Source organism: Limulus polyphemus, unplaced genomic scaffold (assembly GCF_000517525.1).
Source record: "Limulus polyphemus unplaced genomic scaffold, Limulus_polyphemus-2.1.2 Scaffold57, whole genome shotgun sequence".
Classification (NCBI taxonomy): Eukaryota; Metazoa; Arthropoda; class Merostomata; order Xiphosura; family Limulidae; genus Limulus; species Limulus polyphemus.
This window is the reverse complement of record NW_013665667.1, coordinates 711,158-735,008: the sequence shown is the minus strand read 5'-3', so window position 1 is coordinate 735,008 and position 23,851 is coordinate 711,158. Positions and strand designations below refer to the sequence as shown.

At 31.4% G+C, this 23,851-nt stretch overlaps 1 protein-coding gene across 1 annotated transcript in view; it reads left to right on the top strand.

Moving 5' to 3' along the window:
- The first annotated feature begins 1,171 nt into the window (after positions 1-1,171).
- The window catches only part of LOC106464032, a 32,539-nt gene continuing 9,859 nt past the window's right edge, over positions 1,172-23,851 (top strand). The window contains exons 1-6 of the mRNA XM_022392035.1: positions 1,172-1,296; positions 13,013-15,154; positions 16,832-16,957; positions 19,762-20,011; positions 20,836-20,874; positions 23,501-23,611. Of these exons, the coding sequence (XP_022247743.1) occupies positions 13,047-15,154; positions 16,832-16,957; positions 19,762-20,011; positions 20,836-20,874; positions 23,501-23,611 (2,634 nt within the window). The 5' untranslated portion in view covers positions 1,172-1,296; positions 13,013-13,046. The remainder of the gene's footprint in view (positions 1,297-13,012; positions 15,155-16,831; positions 16,958-19,761; positions 20,012-20,835; positions 20,875-23,500; positions 23,612-23,851) is intronic.

Below are 23,851 nucleotides of genomic sequence, written 5' to 3'. Positions count from 1 at the left end.
AAAACTTATTGTGTATTACAGATAGGCTTACGAATTTCGAAATAAATAAATATATTTTCTTCGTAAAAAACGTTTATTTATGATCTTACAACAATAATTATCCATACGGTGTTACCGGTATTAAGTTAATTATAACAATAATATCAACAATATTTTAAGAGGTGGTTACAAGTATAATTGTATAAACAGTTTACTTATGTGATATAGTTTAAAAGTATGATACGTTTGTTAAGAAAAAAAAAGTTCTTTATTTTGTGTCAATGGGTTTATAACGTTTATAACAAACAAATTTTATCTTGTAATAAATATGGCACATCTATGTCACTGATTAAACCTTTTCACTCTGGAATAGTGAAAACGGATTACTTCTAAATAAAGTTAAATTCACTACGTCTACAATTTGTAATAAAATTCGTGTAAACTGTAAATATTTTTCCTTTTCTACATTCCTCTGAATTTGTGGATTTTGAATTCAGAATGGACAAGTTAAGAAAAATTTTGAAAACTATCTATAGTTTATGTGATTTTTTTTTTACAGAGGTTAATATGTAATATCTAATCGTAACTTCTAAACCAGAATTCATTACTTTATTAAAAGTCAACATTAGTTTAATAGACTTTGAAATATCTTTATTCATTTAATTTTATTTTCAAATTAAATTTCTCGCAAGTCTTGAAGCAAATCAAAGAATCGTTTGTTAACACAAAGATGATAATATAGTGCTTCTTTTTAACGTTTACCATAGCACATACTAGATTGTTTCTGAAATTTTCAATAAACTCTAAATAGAATCAAATCTTTTGCTGGATGCATAAAATTTAAAAAGAAAAATAAACAGTAGAATTGTTTATTTATTTTATGCTATTTGTTGTGTCCACCGCGGGGAATATGGCCCCGGATTTTAGCGTTGTAAAACTGTTAAATTACCGTTGTTCAAAAACAATAGAGAGAAGTACTTTAAAAACTTGACAAATAAGTTTGTCTTTTGTATTAAATAACATAATAGTTTAACTTGTTGTAAAAATAAACGGAACTAAAAACTTACTTATAATAATTATTTTTGTATAAAAAAAAACTCCCAAATTAAAATGCGAGATATTTTGTTATCAGCGCGCCATCAAACGGCCATAGGAAAACTATTTTTGTATGACGTCATGAGATGTCCGCGTCCTTAGTGGTATTGGGTGTTAGTATAATTATCAATTTCAAATAAGAAAATGGATAGTTCGTTAACTTTTCAATTTATTGTTTGATTTATCATGCAATTACAACATACCTTAATGGTTATTTTAAAAGTAAGTGATTTTTTTAAATGCATTGTTACTGAGAAATTACTGTTAATCTAGCCATATTAAGTTAAACTTGGAAAGTTTTATTTGTTTTAAAAATGAAATTATTTTAAATTTAGTCTGAAGTTTCAATGTATTGGATCGATAGTACAAGTTACAACGTACAGATGTCTGGAATTACTATTAGGCTAAATATTATAATTAGACAGTTGTTGCTACGTGTTGCTAGCCTTTTGTATCTAACTGTTACTGTTAGCATACTAATACTCAGTAGTACTAATAGTATTAAACCATTAAGTTTAATCTGTAACATTAACAATTTAAGACCAATATGTTAATTATTACAACGTCAATAAAAATATTTGTATTTATGAGGAAGTCACAAAATGATTAATATTAATTATTTTAATTTAAGTGTAGGATGGCAAAAAGATCAATTCTTATTAAATAAGTTATTGAACATTCAGTCCACTATCTCTATGATGATTAATTTTGATTGAATACCAGAACTTCAAAAGTAAAGTAGAGTTTTCTATTTAATTAAACCACACCCAGCCAAGGATAAATATAATTACGTATATGTAACAATTAATTTAACTTTTAAGGACAATAAAGGACTAGTTGGTCCATCAAGGTAATCCCATTCATTTTTGGTATTAAAATGTAAACTAATCTTTAAAGTAAAAATGAAATACTTGAAGCCAGCCCTTATCATTCCAATAATTATCAAATCTGCCCTTAAAGTTAAACTTAAATTTACTGCATCTACAACATCTGTAGGCAATACATTTTAAAGGCCAGTCACCCTGTTAGAAGAAGAAAACTTAGCTAAAAATGCCCCAACCTTGCTAAAACTTATGTGTCCCTTGTCCTATCATATTACCATTTAAATAAGAAAATCCCAACCAAACATATAACATTGTCTCACCAGAATCTCCCTGTCAGACCACTCATTACTCAGTTTTCTAAGAATTACCATAGTATACATGAGTTCACTTTTCACAATTCATTTCCTTCTGTATTTAACATAAACATGTATATTTATCTATAATAATAAAGACTACATGATTAGTTATATTCCTTCACTTAGCTCAGTTAAATAAACCTTGGAGCTCCCCCACTTTTAATTTGCCTCTTACACCTCTGTTATATATATTAAAGACCATTTTAGTTCATGACAGTTTTAATGTAAATCATTATTTTTTTGTCATTTCGTGTATGTGGCATTCTGTGCTGTAAAATTCTAATGAATAAATGTTTAAACCATGAAATACGTAACTGAATACATATGAAGATCTTAGATCTAGAGCTCAGTGATTATTGGAGTTTACTAATCAATTAATCATCAGGCTTATTGATTACATTCAACTAATTGATTATTCTCACAGGAGACTTGAATAATTGAAATAATCAAAAAGTGTAACAGTTGAAAACTCTGATTTTGATTAATTGATCATTTTTGTGACACTAATCAACTAATTCACCAATTTTTGGGATATTCAAGAATTTAATAGTAATTTCAAATAATTGATTATTTTATATGACAGTAATTGATGTAGTTGATGCTCATAGGTAATCAAGTTAATTGGTTAGCTCTACTTTTATGTAAAATGCAGCATAATCTATTTTCGACAAAATCGAGCTGCCAATAATAATAATTTCTAATTAGAGTAAGTTATGTGTTTCCAGCAAAACTAAAAATCAACCTCGCAATCACTATAGCTAATTAGATGTACTTCTCTAATGTTTCTACTTATATAGATTAGAATCCATTGTTTCAGAAGTTGAGTACTCTTGTGCTGTTAATGGTATTTTCAGCTGTAAACCCTATAATATATCATAAGGTTTGGCCATCTTTCGGAGATTTAGTTTAGTCCTAAATACAAATTCTAAGATAAAAATGCAAAACAATCTATTATATAAATACAATTATAAGTAACAAATGAAAATAAAAAGTCATTACATTCAGTATATTATCTTGTATAACCAATGCTGTTAATGAAAGCATCAATAAATGACATGTATTGTAAAGTTTGACATAGATAATAAAATCTGCAGAACAAAAAAGATTTTCTCAAACTGGCAAAATTTTATATAAATTGTTTTGAATCAAAGCTTTTCATACATACACACATATATATAATTGAAATATGATTAATACTCACATACATCTGGTTTATCCATTTCTACTTTTGTATATGTGTTTTGTGAGAAAGGGTGGATGCAAGTAGATGTTTAAGGCAGACAAGTAGATTTTTCTAGTATCTTGTTCTTTTGAAATTTTTTCATAAGATCCATGCCCCTATTGTTTAACAAAATTGGAATGGCGAGGTTAGAGAATACATCAGTCTCTTCCCAAAAACAATACACCTATATTCATTTAGTCAAAAGTGAAAACATTAGGCCTATTACTCAATACTTATTTTAATCATTTTTTTATTGCAAAACTTTTATAGTTCAAACCCTCTAAAGATGATTGAAGAGAGTAAATGAAGATTATTTATTGTTAATTATTTGTGAATTCATCACTTTGCCAGTAATAAAATCATCACTGTAGACAGCTGAGGTTTTAGCTAGTATCTGTGAATAGCCATTGGGCTTGATTTGTTACAAATCAAACTTATTTTTGCCTACAACAAATATATGTTTAAGATTTTGATATAACAAGATGTGTCTTTTAATTGATGATGTCAATCTAACTCTGACTATGGCAAGTTGGAGTGCAAGGTGATGTTCATGTGAAGGATAAAAATATTTTTGTCCATTGTACAGTTTGCACGTTACATTGGCATAACCTCTTGAACTTTCAAAATGCATATCTACAGTTTTTTCAGTCTAATATAACATAAAATGACAACTAGGGACATTTTGGTCCATCTAGGCCATCCTATCTACTGAATTATAACAAATACTATTAAAAAAAAACACCCTTTATCATTCAAATATTTATTAGCTTTCCCTTAAACTTTTAAATTAACTGCATCTACCACATCTGAAGGCAACCCATTCCAAAGGCCAACCACCCTGTTAGAATACTAAAGCTGTTTTAGCTGAAAAGGACTTTTACCCTGCCAAAATTTATATTTATTTCCTCTAGTTTTACCATTCTTACCATTGAATACAAATAAAAGGTGATGTTTCAACACTGTCAATTTCCTTAACAATCTTAAACACCTTAATCAAATCCCTGTATACTGTATCTGGTTTTCTACCACAAACTGTTTATAAATCAGTAATGTAGGGTAAAATTAATAGTTGATAACTCTGACATCAAATACATAATATCATGTGGAGTGGCACTCTGTAAATGGTTGTGACATTCACACTTTGAAACCAACCTGCACATAAGATTAGAGACACAGAGATTATTTTGTATTTCACAAGTAACAATCAATGCTCAAGTTTGCTCATAAAATTATTAATTCAGAAGCTACAACTTATGCCTCCTGTGTGAAAAGGTTTCCTTGCAAAAGAAACAATAGTAGACAAGACAATCTGAGTTCAAAATTGTATATATATTTTTTATGTTACATCCACTTAAATGTTGCATTTCAATTAATGGTATTCAATTTAAACACTGGAAAATTTTCTTTGGCTAAGTAAAAGGCTTTCTAGAGCTAGGCTACAGTTGAATGTTTGGCAGTAGTATAGGCAATTGCTTTACCTTTATTCATACTCTTTTTGCAGTCTTGGCACCTTTAATACACTTCTTTAACAATAAAAGCATGCTTTAATTAGTTTTGAATTCAGGTATTGACCAAATTAATATCAAATTATTACATCAGCATCTCACATCTACAGTTTCAACAATGAAATTTTAAGGTAAATATTGTAGATCATATAATTTATTACAATTATATATATAGTTACTTCTCCATGTATTCAGTTATTTATATAAGATTTTTACAGAAAATGGCTTTTTCATGCTTTTTGAAGTCATTTGTTTTGATGCTCTTCCCCTTCCCTTCTGTAAACATATTTTACTTGTTCAGAGCATGAAAAAATTTTCAATAATCTTCCCTCTGACTTAGCCAAAGAAAATTAGAATACCACTGGGTCTTGATTTTTTTCTCTGTTTGTGTTTCTTTCTTTCTTTCCTTGTATATTGGCAAGGTTGGCTCAGACTTAGTCGATGGCAAAACGATGTCTTCATAATGTAGCTGGGTGAGTTGGTGCTACAGGAGAATCAGCAGGTAGAGGTGACACAGTAGCTGCTAGGTCAGCAGGTAGGGGTGACACAGCAGGATCGGTGGACTCCAAATTACTGATTAAAAAATAATTATAATTAATACAACTTGTCTGATTGGGACAGTGAATGGTGTAATTGCAATTTCACAAATTTTTAATCTAGTAAAATTTCATATTGTTAACAAATTTGCTTTGAAATCTTGGGTATTCAGTAATTATTTTAAATTTTTGATCTAAGATTGTTGATATAGAGGCCATGGCCATTAGATAGAGGCAGAGTTCAATTGCATTACCTTGCCCCTGTGAGTACATGTATGATGTTTGAATCTAGTGAGTAGAGGGATTAGCTTTACTTTTTAGAATGGCTCTGAGTTTTTCAAGTTCAAACTTTCAGCTCTGTCATCTCTTGACCAATTTCAGATCTAATTACAGTTTTGGACTCAGGATGTCAAGCCCTTTCAATTGGTGTATTTGACCATGCCCAAGGTCTCGTAGATTAACTTACTCCAATTCTGCCTAAAAGGATTTCAATTTGAGGGTAGACTGGTCGAGATTCTGGTGAGTAATAAAACTGAATTGGATATACGTGTGTCCCAAGCTTGGTATTGCTGGCACAAAAAAATGTACTAATAAAAAGGAGTTAAAAAGGTCTTGTAGATTAATTTACTGTAATCCTAATGTGTTATATACCTTCCATACTCTGTTCCACAAGTCTTACTCCCTTTGTTTCCTGACTGCTATTTCCTTTGCTACACACAGGCAGCTTGTGAGGGTAACAGGTCCTTTTCTCTTGCTTTTTCTTCTGTCTTTTTTTTTTTATGCCCATAGTGATCATTCTGACACTAATAATTTTTTATACCTCATTTGGATGATATGGTGTTGCTCAACATGCATGGCTCCATTTCAGGATGCCTGTAATCACCTATTCTTGCTGTATTACTCATCATCTAGGGATCTTTAGTCCACTACTCTTACCAATTGGGTTCAGCAGTTAATCTGCAACATTTGTTCTTCCCTAGTGGATGACACTTGCAGATTCTATTACATCACTTCTCATCAGATTTGTCCCTTGCCTCACTCTGGCTTCACTCTTTGATGACAATTGGACAAGATCTTACAGACAAGGAGTGGACAGTGCTCAAAATAATTTTGTCATCATATAGCAATTTCATCACCATCTTCTCCCTCCAGTTGCCATTCTTTGGTCTACTTGCCAATTTTAACAGGGTGAGTATCTTATTTATTTCTTCACCCAGTTTTAATAATAGTCTCATCTCCACCTTGGAACCCACCTAGTGGCCGATGTTGCCTCACATGGCAACATTCCTAAATCTGTATAGAGTCAGGGGTAACAGGAAGTATTAAGCCCATACATCCTGATTCCTATGTGCTCACTGTTAAGATGGGGTTTTCTACAAGACCATTACAGTGGTGTATGCAAATATATATATATATATATATATATATATCTTTCTATGTCTATTCCAGACTGTACCTTTCAGGGACTATCATGGGAAATGCCAGCACTGTGGGGAATTCCTGCCCACTTCCCTGGTTCATGTATGCTGCCTTTTTAAAATATGTCTCATGGTAACCCATTGTACTCTCTTCAGTAAAAGACCTCTGCATTGGTTAGATCTAATTTGGTCTGGGCACCTCACCAAAGTCTCCTCCACATGAATCCTCCATCCAATCTTTGAGTGGAGCATGGTAGACCCTTTCCATTCCCAGTACCTAGTCATTAGGGCAGTCGACTTGGAAAGTTCCTCATCAGTTGTACAATCCCTCCAGAGAGAGACCCCGAGTGGGCAGCACATTGCAGAGGGACATATGGCAGGGGTGTCCATGTCAATGTAGTGCAGGTCATCCTCCTATCATATTGTATGCTAATGTCACAGTGGTTTTGACCAGCTAGATGGGGCAAAATGTTCTCCTTGTGAGGCAGGAAGAGATCTTAGTCCCCAATATGTATGTGTGGTGAGTAAATTGTACAACAGAACACATACCAAACCATACCGTCTGATTATTGCCCTGGCCACACTACGTCTCATGTCTATCTGATTTGTTGTGTGCAGAAGCTCAGTTGGTCGTGAGTTTTCCCACCAATCCTTGCAATGCATTGGATCATTTTTACCTTACTCCTTTCATTCTTGTATGCAGGCAAAGAGTATACCCTGCTTGAGAAGGATCTAATTCTAAGTTTCTACATCAAAGTGCACATCTGTAATTATTGACACATATTTTTTTCCTATATGTGTGTATTTAGCTACTTGCTAATCCTGCAACTTATACTATTAGCAGATTCAACTAATTTACAGCCAGTTTTGCTATCAGTATCAATGTAAACTGTAATAACAAAAAGGTTGCCTCTTGCCAAGTTACTTGGTTGAAGAAAACTCTATTCAGAATCATTCATCGCTTTCCATCTCTGAGCACATTTTAATTCCTCTTTGTAAGCCTTTCACCTATGTTTATATTACAGTGCTTGCACTAATAGTGTTTTTCCAAGTTCAGTGTTAGTCTTTGCAATAAGTCGTATATTGAGTATTTTTTCAAAAGTTTTTGAATTTTGTTGACAGCTTTATATACATGTTCCTTCTATTTTATTGCAACCAATTACAAAGCCAAGTCAGTTACATATTAAAGTGAGAAATTCAAATTAACATATAAAATCAAGAATTATGAAGTTACGTATACAAAGAACCACAGGCCGTTTTGGCCAGTTTTTACAGTATTTAAATCCCATTAAAAAAAAGAAGACAAAGATATATTTTTGTTACCAAATGTAGATAACAAACCATACAACTTTTTTTCTTTTGTAGTATTAAATGTTCAAATATGTATGTTTCTTCAATATATTTTTTGAGTAATTTTTTTATTCACTAAAGTCTTGTATAAAAATTATACAAAAAAGAATTTTCATGCATTATTTTAATGTATATATATATATATATTTGTTTTTTTAAGAGTTTCATTGTACTTGCCCATTTAGTGAATTGATTCTACTGCAAAATTGATTTTTCTCTTATTAATCTATTCAGGCTTAAGTATGTACGTGTTACTTTAGAAAACACTTGAGAGGAGGAAAAAAAACATGTTAATTAAACTTGAAGTTTTATAAATGCACATTATTCAGTGACAAGACTATTACCTGTTGTGGTGATTTAAATTAGAATAAAAAACAGTTAACTATAATTAGCTGTGTTATTTCACTACCTGGGTGTGGCTTGCTTGCTTTGCACAAGTCACCTATTTCGAGAGTATGGCTGTTTTTTTTTTTAAGATACACGAATCTTATTGTACAAGTTACAAATGGCAGGTGGCAAAGATAGAAGCGTAAGTGTTAAAATAAATAAAACTTGTTTTGTTATTCCAACATTCTGAAGTTTTTTAAGCATGTATGAATTGTTATGCATTATTGTATTGTGAAAGTATACTGAAAACACCAAACAGGTGTTAATGGCGTGACGTAATGAGTCTTATGTTAATGATTTTATATGTACTGACCTTAGGCTATACTCGTTGGTCTTCATCTCGATAACTAGCAAGAAAATTAGTGGTTAGATACAAGTATTAGATTTTTTCTTTTATCTTGTAATATAATATTGCTATGTAAAAAGATTTTTTACGGTGTAGAAGAAGCCTATACTGTTGGACTTGTGTGCATTAACTACTACAAAGACTGCTAAGTTTCACGTCAGTGTGCGTAGCACATAGAATAACTAATTCAGTATTTTGCCAACATTTAGTACACTCAGATTCAGTGGTAGACCTAAACTTTTTGGAATGAATTATAGCATTATATATCATTTTTGTTAGTCATAATTCTAAACTTTGTTGCTTGCTGTTATTTATTGCCATGTTATCTGTTCATAACTTCATGTTATTTCATAAACTTTTTCAAGTTTTGAAATTTCATTTCAGTGTTACAGTTTTATGACTGTCTTTTTAGTTTTTTTTATTTACATTTATGCATTTTTCTTTTTTGCATCTTGTTTTCACAGTAAATCTTAGTGTGTTTTTTTTTTTTTTTTACAAATTTCATCATATCATTTTTGGACTTACAAACTACCAGCTACAATAAAATAAAAATAGTTTAATGTAATAAATAATACATTGTATATTTTTCACATGAATATCAAGGGCATATCAGGGCCAGTGCCAATTTAGATTGTGTTTCCTCCCCAATTTCAGGTTCCAAATTAATATAAAAATTTATGAAAAATACAAGTCAAACACAAAAATTTAATGCAATTACAGCTAAACATAATAATGATAAGTAGCTGAGACATAAAGGTTTCTAATGCCTTAATAATGTTACCAATAATAATATCTAGGAAAACTACATTTGTGTAAATGTTTTATTATGATTTATTAATTAATGTACAGTGATATGTAATATTACTGAATATGAGTTAATTGATCTGTTACCTTTTCCAAAATATGACACCCCTAAATAAGTGGATACTTCTCTTAAATGTACACACTGCTGCTGTAACTGGTGGTCATGCTCAGAAATTAATTCCAAGCTAAAACATGACTTTGGTAGATTGTTTTTGTAGTTATTTATGGTTTGCACAGTGGTAACAGTTGATGTAATTTTTATTTTTCATTGGTTGCCTCTTTTTTACAGTTTCTCTCATTCTGTTAATTATTACAATGCAAACTGTGTTTTTGATGAAACATCAATAAACATTATACTGGACCAGTATAATTTGTATGAAACAAGTGGATTTTTTCCATCTGCTAGTCCTGGTGATTAGTGAATGGAAAAGCTAATTTTATGCCCTGCTTCTCTCCTATATCTACTTCATAATAAAAATGAACTTCTGTTTAATACACTTGGAAATAATTAGTAAATTAATCCAAAATTTTGAAATTTCACCTACTCACTAAAACTAATCAAAGCAGGAAAAATGTTAGTTTAATCAAAACTTTAATTCATAAAATTTTGACCATTCATCTAATGAATTTTAAAAATATTATTTTTGTTAAAACCAAAATATAGCTAAAAATGCAGTATCTGTAATTCATATATGATAAGCAGAAGAGTGTATAAAAAATGTATATTAGCACCATTAGATGGAGCTTTTTTTTATTGCAGGTTATGAGTACACATGCACATTTACTGTTTATTAAGTGTAAGTTTGAAACATTTTTTTCTTGATTACCAGCAGTTGATGAGTAATCAAGGTAGTTTTTTTTACATCAGTAATATAATAGTTAGGGTGCTCGACTCGCAATCTGCAAGTTGCGGGTTCAAATCCCCATCACACCAAACATGCTTGCCCTTTCAGCCGTGGAAGCATTCTAATGTGACGGTCAATCCCACTATTCGTCAGTAAAAGAGAGTAGCCCAAGAGTTGACTGTGGGTGGTGATGACTAGCTGCCTTCCCTCTAGTCTTACACTGCTAAATTAGGGACGGCTAGTGCGGATAGCCCTTGTGTAGCTTTGCATGAAATCCATAACAAACAATATAATAGTTATTAGGTATTTGTTGCAGAATGAAGTTATCAAATTTTAATGTAACAAGGTATACATTTGACATTACATAATTCACATTCATAAATTGGTACTTCACAATTATAATAAGTCCCCCAGTGGGACAGTGGTAAGTCTACGAATTTATAATGCTAAAATTAGGGGTTTGATTCTCCTTGGTGGACACAGAGGATAACTTGATTTGACTTTGCTATAAAACACACACACACACACACACACAATTACAATTAATAAATTATAATAGCGGATTTGTGAATGTGGTCTTTACTCAGATAAACCTCAAAATCATTTATACATCAGCGAAAAAGAATTGTAAATTGAAAAAATGTGTATTTTCATATCTGAATTCAATGAAGAAAGTAATCAGGGCCATAAGTTAAATTATCAGGGAAAATTTGAAGCATTGTCTTTATTAAATTTTTTATTACATTTAAATACAAAAATGAGAATTTTTTCTATTTCCAATAATTTTTTCACTTATAATAAATATATATGACCTGGAAAGAGTGCAAAAATAAGCTTCTAACATAATATCTTGACTTGGTGTCTTTGGACCCTCGAAGAACTAGAAGCCACTTGATTATGATATTTATATTCATTTAAACAATTGTTAGATATGTATATATTGACCTGAGAAGTTTCTGTTATCTCAGTCTTTATGTTTAGCTAATTGCCATAAGTAATTCCCACAACTCTCTTAGCTAATTTCACATAAACTAAACATTAAGCTAAAGACGTTAAAATTTTCTTAAGAATCAAATTATTATTATTTTTATGTACAACAGTGTTTTAATAGGCAAGGAATAAACACTTTCCAAACTGCCACACCCAAAATGCATGATTTTACAGCTTTCTAGATTTAACTCTTTTTGTTTTTTCAACATCTGATCATACCAGTGAGGTTGTAAGTTATAAATTTGTAAATTGTAAACTATAGTCTGAATATGCAATTCAGTGATTAGATGTATGCTTGAATAACAGTTGTGTTGATGTGATCAAAGTGGAAAGTGGAATTGTTAATGTCTTTAAGTGAACTTTGATTACTACTTTTTTCTTGAGGTTGGTCCAGTAGTATGTTTTACTGATGTTTCTCCTACAATGCTTCATAAACTTCAATTTATTACTTTAAATGGAGAGTTTCTTGACCTGAATAAAGTCATATTTGTTTATCGAAAGTATGCAGAATGGTGAATCAAAAAGTAATGAAAATTGTATCTTAAAATGATGCACACACATAAAGTCTAAATACCAAAGTGCTGTACAAAGTAATAATTAAATTTCAAATCTTTTAGTACAGTCACATAGACAACTAGTTACCTGAATAATTAATCTTTTATTATGGTACCTTATTTTGAATTAGGAATACATGGAATTCTTAAATGATGTATTATAAAATTTTATTTTCTGCATATTTGTACAGTGGTTGTGTGTGGTCTGTAGTTAACATGTTAGGTTGCATATCAGAAATACTCAAGTTTTAGACATGATATTTTCCGAACGTGCTCCACCTTTCAGTTATGGGAGCATTATAACTGTGGTAGTCAGTTCTGCTATGAAGTTAAGAGTAACAGTTTAGATTGCAGGTGTTGCATACTGGATTCCTTTTCTCTAATCAACAGTTATAAATTAGTGGTGACAGTAATTGAATATTAAAATCTGTGACCTGATCATTTAGCCCATATGTTACATAATTTACCATTTAGGCTGAAAATGTCCAATCCCACCATAATATTGATGATGTATTTTTATTACATTTATTTTATGTGTTTCTGTAAATATCTTGTTTGAAGACTGTATTATTAAACTTCTTTACAAATATACATAAAATAAGAAACAAGATTGAACAACAAAAGCTTGTTTTCATGTACCTTATAAGTTATGTTTTTCATTTCATTGAATAATCTTGAAAGAAATGGAGTTTGAATAGCCTTGTATACTGTAAAAGTAAAATTTTAAAGTAGTTTATAAGAAATATACCATATTAAAGTTATGCTTTATATGTTGCTAATTTGATATTTAATTTTTTTCAGGCTTGTTTAGTTGCATTTTTTGTTCTTGGCATTCATGGGCTCATGCTACTCCTGTAAAGCTAGCAGTGTAAACCATAGTTACCAGTACACTACCGTGTCCATGGAACCAGCAAAATATGAGGACTCCTTGAAGCCTGTGAGACCTATTCCTTATGTTAGGAGTACATCAGAATCTTCATTTGGTTCATTATTTAAAAAGGGCAATTCTAGCTCTAGTAGACTCCCACAACCTTGGAAAAGAAATGAAATTGCCAGTTTCCAAAAAGATTCATTGCTGAACAATCCAAAGAATTTGCCTTGTCGTTCTAAACAATATTCTTTCTTTGAAAATTCTTCTGGAGCTCTTGGAAACAATAGATTTTCACTGTCATCAGGCACTTCAGCTTCTAATAAGTCTAGCATACCTCAATCTGAGCAAGATTGCTCAGGTAATTTAGTATCATATCCTGATAGTAATTTACTTCAGAAACATTCCATTAATCCTGTCAACAATTTGAGCAATTTTGACACTGTTGAGGTATCCAGAAAGAAAGATGCATGTGATCCTGTTATTAATACATCAGGCAGTGCAGTTTATTATAAACAAGACCGTATGGTTTCTAACAGTAAGTATAAACAGCAAACTCAAAGAACAATGCTACATTCTCTGGAAAGCCATGGAAAATATTCATTAGGTGTTTCACCCACTAAACAGGCAGAAAGACAACTTAATTTAAGAGCTGTTAGCAGAAGTTGCCCCAATTATGTTGGTCAGTCAGTTGCCAAAGAAAATGAAAAGGGTCAATGTAACAGAATAAGAGTCCATTCCTTTCAAAAACCAACAAAGCTGACAGCTCATATTACCGGTTTACCTCAACCTCAGGTGCCTCAATTTCTTGGGCATCGACCACAAATGGATTTGTATGGGGACCAAATACGTACTAAATCTCATGAATCATCAAGTGGTGATATAGTCAAAACTACTTGTACTACATGCACAACATTACAAAATAAAAACAACAACAAAATTCAGTTGTCTTCATCAAAGTCCTCCAAAATATCCAAGCAACCCTCAGAGTCAAATGAGGAAGCAGATAGCAGTTATAGTAGTGTTATTAACAATTTATTGGATAAAGATTCAGGGATTGGTAATAGTTTTGCAGAGAGTGAAAACAAAGGTGATGATTCAGACACACTGAAAGATGTTGAACATTTTGACTCTTTTGAAAGTTCTCCTGTGTCACAAGATAACAGTAGTATTGCTTTTAATTCTGCAGAAACGTCAAAAATACCAGAGCATCCCAAAACAGCAGTACAGAAGAGGTTGGAATTTGTGAAAGAAAGATCACTGTACCATATGAAAAGTCCATCAGTAAAACAACAGTTTCACTTACAGAATAACTTTGATACCAGTTTATTAACAGATTCTCCTGGAAAACAAACAAAGTCAAGCAGTGATGCTGTTTACCCTCATTCATATGGATCCTATAGAGGGTTGTTGGCATACCGTAAAATTCCTCCTTTAAAACATTTTCAAGATGTTCCAGCATGGAAAAAAATGTGTGACTCTAGTTTCAACCAGAGAAGATCCTATGAACATTATTCAACTACAACTCCTAAGGCAGTGAAACAAGTTTTGAATCAAGAACTTACTAGTAGTGCAGAAAATCAAATCAAAAATAAAAGTCAAAATGTCAAGGAAAAAGAAGTTATTTTTAAATCATCACCAAGAGGTAGTAAATATAAAGACAGTAACTCAAGATGCTATCTTAAAGGATCTAAGAATAACACTGGTCAGATCTCTGATGATATTCCTGATAGCAAGAGCCAGTTATTAGTTAACTCAAGGTTAGAGACAGAGAACAAGGATTTTATCTCTAATGATGAAATATCTGATCAACTCAAACCAACACTTTGTGAGGAAGAAAGAACTAATGAGAATACTTGTGGCTCCACACTTCAGCAGTCAGTATCAGAACTACAACAACTCCAAACAGCTAGTACTTTTAATCAAATTAGTGATAAACATTCAGCTTTGTGTAGAGGCAGCTTGAAGTCATATTCAGACATAGGATCATCTTGCTCTAGCCTTGCTTCTGATGATCTTATGCTAGACTTTGAGAAATCCATGGATAACATCTTTGGAGAAGCAACTAAAGATGAGTAAGTATTTTCATTTATTAATAAACTAAAAGAAAATTATTTCAGAAACATTTACACACCTCTCTGCTCAACAAAGAGCTATTATCTTGCACTACTGCTGTGAAGAGTTTTGTTCTTGTCACAACACTTGAACCAAGCTCCCACCCTAAATGTATTAACTTATGTTGCACCAGCCAATGATGTAGTCATCATTAGACTATATCCTTCCACCAGAAGGAGGGTAGAACATTCTTCGTGTGTAGTAATACTCATGAAAATAACATTTGAACAAAGACTCATTCTTGCCTCGGCACTGCTTTGGCCAGTTGTGCAACCTTATGTAACACTTTAACACTATACAAAAGGTTCTTTTGACAGTATCTTTGCTCTGTTATTATTCCCTGCAAGAAATGAATGCAGTCTCCCACTGAGTAATGCCCCACTAAGCTATGTTCTGTCTTTGTTGGTGATCACGCTCCGTGGGTTTTCCTTTTCTGATGATATGTTTTCGGAAAGGAGCTCATCTTTGTAATCTATTTATTTGCACAAGCCCCTTCACCATCTTATCAGTATGGGATTCTAGCTCTTTGTGGTGCAGATAGGTGAGAAAATATTTCTGAAGTTAACATTTTTTTGTTACCTTTCAGATAGTTACTCACCTCTTTGCACAACCTCCCACCCTTCCCTCGTAGTTCTGGTGTATTTTGCCTAATCAAGAATGATTTATTGTTCAAATGCTAGTGCTTATGGGGATTACTACAAATGGAGGAAGTGTCTCCATCTTATTGGGGGAGGGCTATGCTTACATTATAGGATGGTGTTGTATGCAATTGTACACGTAGAGGTGGTAATTTTGTTCATGTCTTGTGGTGTGTACAAAAATCTTCATGGTAGTGGTGTGATTTAATAACTCTTTGATGTGCAGAGAGGCGAGTAGCTATCTGAAATGCATTTTCAGATTAGGAAAATGTTCACTTGAGATTTATAAAATTTTGCTTTGACTGTAGAAGTAATAGAGACAATAAAGCTGAAATTACAAGTGTATTTCAGTGGGACACATTTTTTAAATCCAGATATATAAGAAAAACGTAATTAGATAAACATAGTTTTTATAACCTAATCAGCTGCAGTTACTTGGTTAAGTTGCGGCCTCTACTAAAGAGTGAGGAAGTTTTCTTATAGGAAGACTTTTTTTGTCATTGGCTACAACTAAGACTTTAAAATAGTTTGATAAGAGTGAAAGAACATGCAAATCTGAGGACTATGAATAGATTGAACACATGGAAGCACATCTTAATAAGTGTGGCATGATCATCCATTCAAATTATTTTAAGATTTTATCTAAGGTCAGTAATGACAAATTCTTTCTTATAGAGAGAGCTTACTTACTTCATTTATAAGCAGAAGCTGCAACTTAACAAAGTCAATTAAGCATATGACTTGCTGCTTATGTTACAAAAGTAAATCCAGACAATAAAGTGCATAAATACACCAGCTTGAATAGTAAAGTTAAAGAAATTATAGGTATTGATAATTGGAGTCATTCAGCGAAAGTAAATAAATACTGTAGAACACTTACATAAATTACAATGGCATGATTAGAAGTTTCAGCAAAGTTCTAAAGTAAGTTGTTTTCCAGATTCAGTTTTTGTTGAAAGTATTTGGTTAAACCAACATGAGGTTCTAACTTGTTTCCAGGGAATCTCTGCAACATGCTATAATTGATGAAATTGAAGAAGAAAAGCATGATAAGTTCTCACCTTTAACTAGACCTTGTATAAAGAGACACAGTTTTACAGATTTTGAATCGAGAAGTGTACCAAGGTAAGAACTGTGACAGCTTTATTAAAGCTTCATTCACTTATAGAATAAACTTTTATGTTCTTTCATAATTTTGGTTTTAAAAATTGCACAAATTAAGAATTTAGGTATTTCATTTACTTATTTTGTGTCAGAAATGCTTATTTTCTTTAAAAGAGAAATTTAAGTTACCTTTGTTAACTAATTAAACTGCATAAATGATGTTTGTTAACGATGTCCTTCACCAAAAACTAGAATTGAAATATCCTGTTCAAGTGTTATTAACTAATAAATAATCCCAGTTTGAGCTAAATTTAAGAAAGCGTGAAATTTACAATAATTTTTATTGTTATTTATTCATTCACTTCAAATACTAAACAAATTAGTGAAATGAAGTAAAATGAGAGTAGCTGTATATTCTTGAAAAACAAAACCTTTGAAATCAGTGAAAATTAATTTCTAAATGTTTTTGAGGTTTAAAAATAAAGTTGAATTATTAGTTTAACCTTTTCTGGACTGGGGGGGTGTCACTGATGGATATCCCTTGATCTTTTCCTTTTCGTAGTGGAAAAACTTTATTATTAAAATGCTTGAAACTTGGACAAACTTACTAAAGATATTTAGTTTTGGTCAGAAAAGTTCATATTATTTTGATTAGATTTTCTGTCATTTTTATGTTGTTATATTTCCAATATTTTGGTGTGAGACACTATTTTGAAAATCATTAAATTACTTCATTTTGTTTTAGAATTTAATTTTTTTTTCTTAATCAAAAAGTTCAATTTCATACATTCAATCAGTTTCAACTTAATTGATATTCCTTAATTTTCATTTTGATATTTTGTTTTGCTAATTGCAGTAGCCATTACTTCCAGTTATAGATAACTAAAAACATGGCCAAATTTGACAAAATGTTATTAGTGACCTGTTCCAATAATGTAAGGTCAGGTTAGGTAACAGTATTTTTGGTAACAATATTCTTAGTCAAAATGAATTATATGTAATAAATATATGTCTATTTCATTAAATTATAAGCTATTTTATTTATGTGCATTGTTTGAATATAATAAACTAAGCAATAATATTCAATAAGTATTTGAGTTACTGTAATTACTGTTTAGAACTATTATTTTTTACTTAAGTATGTTGGACAGTTAAAACACAATAAGTTTATGTTAATATTTAAGTGCTGTAGAAATAAAAGTTAGAAATTAAGACCAAGTCATTTTTCGATACTTTGCCCATGCCCAGGCCCTGCAAGCTCCAAAAGTTAGTGCAACAACCAGCCTTTGCAATCGCTTAATTGAATAAGAAACGAGTGATGTCACCCATGGTAAACAAGGCCAGTCACAGTCGGCTTCCTCTCTTTGCATTAAAAACTGTCGGTTTATGTATGTGAAAACCATTTCTTTTTTCTGGACAAATTTCAGACTTTGAAAATAAACTACAATTTGATATGGAATTTGCGAGAGAAAAAACTGCCACTAAAGAAAGATGCAGTGCCCAGTGTGTATCTGAAGTTCAAGGGAGATCCAGCAAGCAGCAGACAGGCTCATGCCAGTGGCACATCACACTCTTGTTCAAAGACCAATAACAGCAATTATAATCATGTCAAATCAGCTGTTCCAAAGTAATGCAGGCAGAGTAAGCTCAAGTTTTAGCCAATGTTTTAAGTGCAATATAGACTTGTCAGCAACCATTTAAATTTTATAAATACACCAGTAGATCTGCTAAAACAAAAAAAAAATTTTATTAAATTTCACTATCAGCTATTATTTACCCAAAAAATGAGCATGGACAAACAAGTGACTGTTCTTTTTATTTATTTGTCATGTTTATAGCACTTTTTTATGAAATTTCATAGGAGATATCAAGATGCAACATAGAAGATGCTAGATCTACAATATCGATTATCAAATATTATCCCAGCTATGTTTGCTTTTCCAGTTCTAATGTATATTTATTCATATACATACAAATCGGAGTATGTGCAGAATACATTATCGGAAGTCCATCAGCTGATATTAGATTTACATCTAGATATAGATCCATCACTTGAAAACATGAATATTGACTATAATTTACTCATAGATTTACTATATTATCACCCATGTGACCACACTGACAGTTGTAATTTTGTCCCATTTTCCTGACATTAGCAGTTTAAAACAGTCTTTTATGACATTGTAACATATAACTATTGAAACAATTCCATACCAAGAAAGATCAGACAACTGCCAGTCTTCGTGCACGTCAGTCAACATTAGACATATTATCATCTGCAAGCTCTGGTTTAAACATATACGGTGTGATTGACACATTACACCTATCTTCCTCTTCACCTGCTGTCACCATTTTTGTTTAGCTTGTGTGACGTAGATTTGCCCGCCCAGTTTGCCATGTGGCACTTCCACTAGTTTTGCTTAAAGCTAGCCAACCGTGACTAAATATGGCTTGGAGCCACATAAGCTTGAGTATTTCATATTATTTTTAATATACACATTCAAGCACAAAAAATACCCTATTGTTTGTGGTCTTTAAGTTTTGAAATTTGATGTGCACCCAATATCCTAATATTAAAAGAAATATATAGTCGAGCATCTCAAACTTAATTCTTTGGTCATTAGTTTAGAAATGCTTATATGCAACACACGTTTAACGGGTATTTATTGTAAATATTTGTTTTGTGCATTTTAGTAATGATGCACATAACTGTGTAACTTAATTCTAAGTATACATGCAATCTTTTTTATCTTATTTTAATTCTTTGATAAAAACCTGTTTATTTTCAAAGATCTGTTAAATATGGTGTTTGTTTTTGGAATTAGAATGCGTCTTGAACGTAAAGGATTGCATGCTAGAGCTGATGGGCTATCTAGAAGACCATCATCCCTAGAACACTTCAAAGAATGGAGACATAGATCAGTAAGCCTTCCTTTACGGCCCCCTCGCCAGCTTACTATCACAGAAGGAGAAGATGGTAGCATGAGACTGGATGCATCTTCCTACAGAGTGTTGTGTCAGGATTTAAATAGCATGAAGACAATGTTGCTACGGTTAAAGCGAGTACTTCAGGAGGTGAGAATTTGACTTGTACATTCTATCTAAACAAATTGATCAGTAAGGATATTAAAAATTAAGTTATATTCTAATATGATCATAAAGTCCAATATATAAGAAGCTTTGAAAGAAATAAAATTAACAATTTAAAATATTTTTCTAATATACAAGTTATTTACATTATTTTAATTTGTTTATATTTTTCACTTTAAGCTTGACATTTAGCTGGTATTTGTGTTTAATTCCTAAAATACATCTTGTACGGCAATGAACTTAAAAAGTTTGAGTTTAATCCCAGTTCTTCAGTTTGTTACTAAAATGTAATCGGTATTATATTTTTAAAACTTAGATTTTACACCTGCAAATAGTTAAAAATGTGTTCTTTTAATTTATATTTACTGTATCATTAATCTGCTGGTAATTTATAAGATACCACTAAATAAGATTTTAAAAAAATTATGATAATTTCAATACTTGGAAATTTTTATGTGTATCATTCTGTTGCATGACTCAAGATGTTTTATGTGAATAAAGAGAAGTTATAAAGATATCTGTTAAGGCAGTTAATTAACAGTTTCATATTTTGTATTGCCAAGTTACCAACTGAATAAAAAATATGGAAACTTGCAGCTATGGACATAAAATATTATAGAAGACGCTTTGTATATTTGTGTTATATCAGCATCAGTTTTTGAGTTCAGAGGTATATTTTGAGTTTTTTTATTGTTGTATTGTTTGTCTTTTTGCCATATTTATATAGATGGGAAATTCTCAAGATTAGGTAATTGTTTATTATGTAACTTTTTCTGGAAAGAAAATATATGTATCTTATTTTTTCATAGTCTGAAACTCTCAACCCCTTTGAGACCTACAGCCAGTTAGTAAGTGGATAATTGATATTGAACTTTTTGATTCAGTTTGTGATATTGTATAATGCAAATGAAAAATTAATGTCTTTAAAAATTAAAAACTTAACTCCTATAGTATAAGTTGTTTCACACTTTTTTTTTGCATAAGTGAACTTCACTATGAAATATCTCTGTAATAAAATATACAATTTTTTAATTCATCTCAAGCTCTTTTTAAATATTACAGATGTTTTGTGTGGTATTTTTATAACCTTTTATTTGTATGTAATTCGTATAACTATTATCAGACACTGGTGCTTCTAAAAAGTGTTATCCATGAAAATAGTATTTGTGAACTGGAGTTGTTTTAGTTATGTTTGTGGTTTTGACCATGTGCTTGTCTGTCATTAGGAAATAACCTATATGTTTATGATAATATATAGTCATAACAAATAAATTCTTAATCGTTTCACACAAAATATATAAAAGAAAATATTGTTATAAAAAAAACTTGCAGATAAATGTAGAGGTTGAGTACATTTCGCTACATCCAATCATGCTCTATTTTACGTTTGCTTATCTTTGCAATATTTCTATAGCATAGTTCCCAAAAGTCTCCTCGTAAGGTTGTTTTGTCCAAAGTGCACCAGTGTTACCTGCATGCTTTCAATAATTTACCTAGTATACAAGGATGATGGTTCCCATTGCCCTTTTCAACAGTGCGATCATACAGAAGTTCAAAGCTGCTGTATTCACTGAATTTGCCAATGTTTTTTTTTTCTTATGGAATATCATGACAACTCATTTCACTCCCCAGCTGATTTAGATATGCAGTCATTTACCAGATGTTTTGTGGATGCAACTTTTGTACACAAGACTTAATGTCATTTTTTCAGATGGTGATTTTTCTTGATTATATTGCTTATTGTTGCCTAGGGCACTTAGATGGGTTTTGTCACTGATCTTTTTGTTTGTGGAGTTTTTTTCACCTAGTGGTAGACTCCACACTTTGCTTATAACAACTGGGGTACCATTTGTTATATTTCTTATTTTGGATGGTCATAGTGCCCTAAGTTGATCTATATTCCTTTGTTTTCCAGTGGCATTAAGTGCAAGGGATATCTTCATCTTTAATATTTCTACAGTGTAGTTTCCATTACAGAAGTCTCTTTGTAAGGCTTTCGTGTCCTAAATACACCACTGTTTCCTGCATGCTTTCCATGATTTACCTACTATACAAGGATGATTGTTCCCATTGCCCTTTTGAACAGTCTGATCACACAAATATCCATAGCTGCTCTATTTGCTGAATTAGCCAGGATTTTTTCAAAAGGAATATCATGACTACCAATTTTACTCTCGAACTGATTGAGGTATGCAACCGTTTAACAGATATTTTGTGGAAGCAACTTGTGTTGACTTTTCAGATGGTGATTTCTCTTGATTATGTTCCTTATTGTTGCCTTGAACAATTAGATGGGTTTTGCCACTGATCTTTTTATTTGTAGGGATTCACCTGTTAGAAGAATCTGCACTTTGCTCATCACAACTAGGGATACTGTTTGCAGTTCTCATTTTGGATAGTCATTGTTCCCCAAGTTGATTCATATTTCTTTGTTTTCCAGTGCCATTAAGTGCAAGAGATATCTCCATCTTAGAAATTCTAAATCCCCAATAGGAACACTTATTTATGATCTGAGTATATGAATATCTGTTGGGAAGGACTGTTACATGCCCTTCCCAAAAGTATTCAGTTTTCAGTGGCATAACATACTGAACCCTCTGTGTATTATATGACTAATTTAGGCCTTTGGCCCACATCAGGTAACTGTTACGTAATGTAGGCTTAAGGCTGAAACTTGTGATGGTATTATTATTAATAAATTAATTTTTAGGGTAATAGTTTTTTTCTGTATATATATTTTGTGGGAGCTGTCTATAATACCCTCAGAGAAAGTCTGCTTTGTTTGAATGTTAAATTCTCAATCATTTGGTAGGAATTAGTCATTAAACTGGTTCTGTCGTTATGTCTGGTTGTGTCAGCAGAGACCCAAAGCAATTATGATTCTTGTGAGTAATAAATGTAAAGAGTTTATTTTGTATAAACCTTTGCTTTGAAGTACTGTTGTATGAAAAGATAGCAACTATTGTTTTTGATGGCATACTGTAAGATGAATGTAAGAAAATGACATCAAATTCATTATGATATGTTAGCTTAAGATAGCACACATATTAAATACTCTCTTTACATGTTTAGTACAACAATTTTTTAAAATTTATTTCATACATCTCATGATTTGTTCAAAAAAGAAAAAAAAAGCTGATTAAACTATTTATGAAACTTTGACTTCAAGCATTGCTGAATAAAAGTATTTGCCACTAGTTAAGCTACTACTATTTTGCTGTCTTTTGTTAGTTTGTAGTTTCATTAATAACAAAATAGAACTGACCCTGACGTTTCTTTGAAATTCTTAAATGTGAAATGTGCTTTAATAACACACCTTAGTATGTATACAGTTGTTATGGTGGTAGTTTTACAAAAGAATGGTATCAGGTTTCCATATTTAAAAATTTTTAAATCGCTGGTTGTATAAGTTTTAATAGCTATGTAGACATGTGTATGATGTTAACCGTAGTATGTAATACTCTTTTTTGACAGGCTGTGTTTTACCCTAACTCATCTACCAGTGATTCATCAATAGTTTATGCTGCTCCTGCAGATGGTGGAAAGATGAAGAATGAAGCTTCTGATCTTCCTATTTTAATGCAGGTAAATATGAAATGAATTATTTTGAATTTTTATAAAAACTATAAATATGTTAACAATTAAATTGTTTCATCATATGTACATTAACTTCCATAAAATACAGTAATCATGATATGGTTTAACCCTCTCTTAATGGCTCTTGTCGCATAATTACAAAACCAGAAAACTGTGATAGTAATAGGATATTGTCTGCTTTTTGCACGTTGTTATTCTGTGTTCTTTGGTGCATTATTTAATTAAATA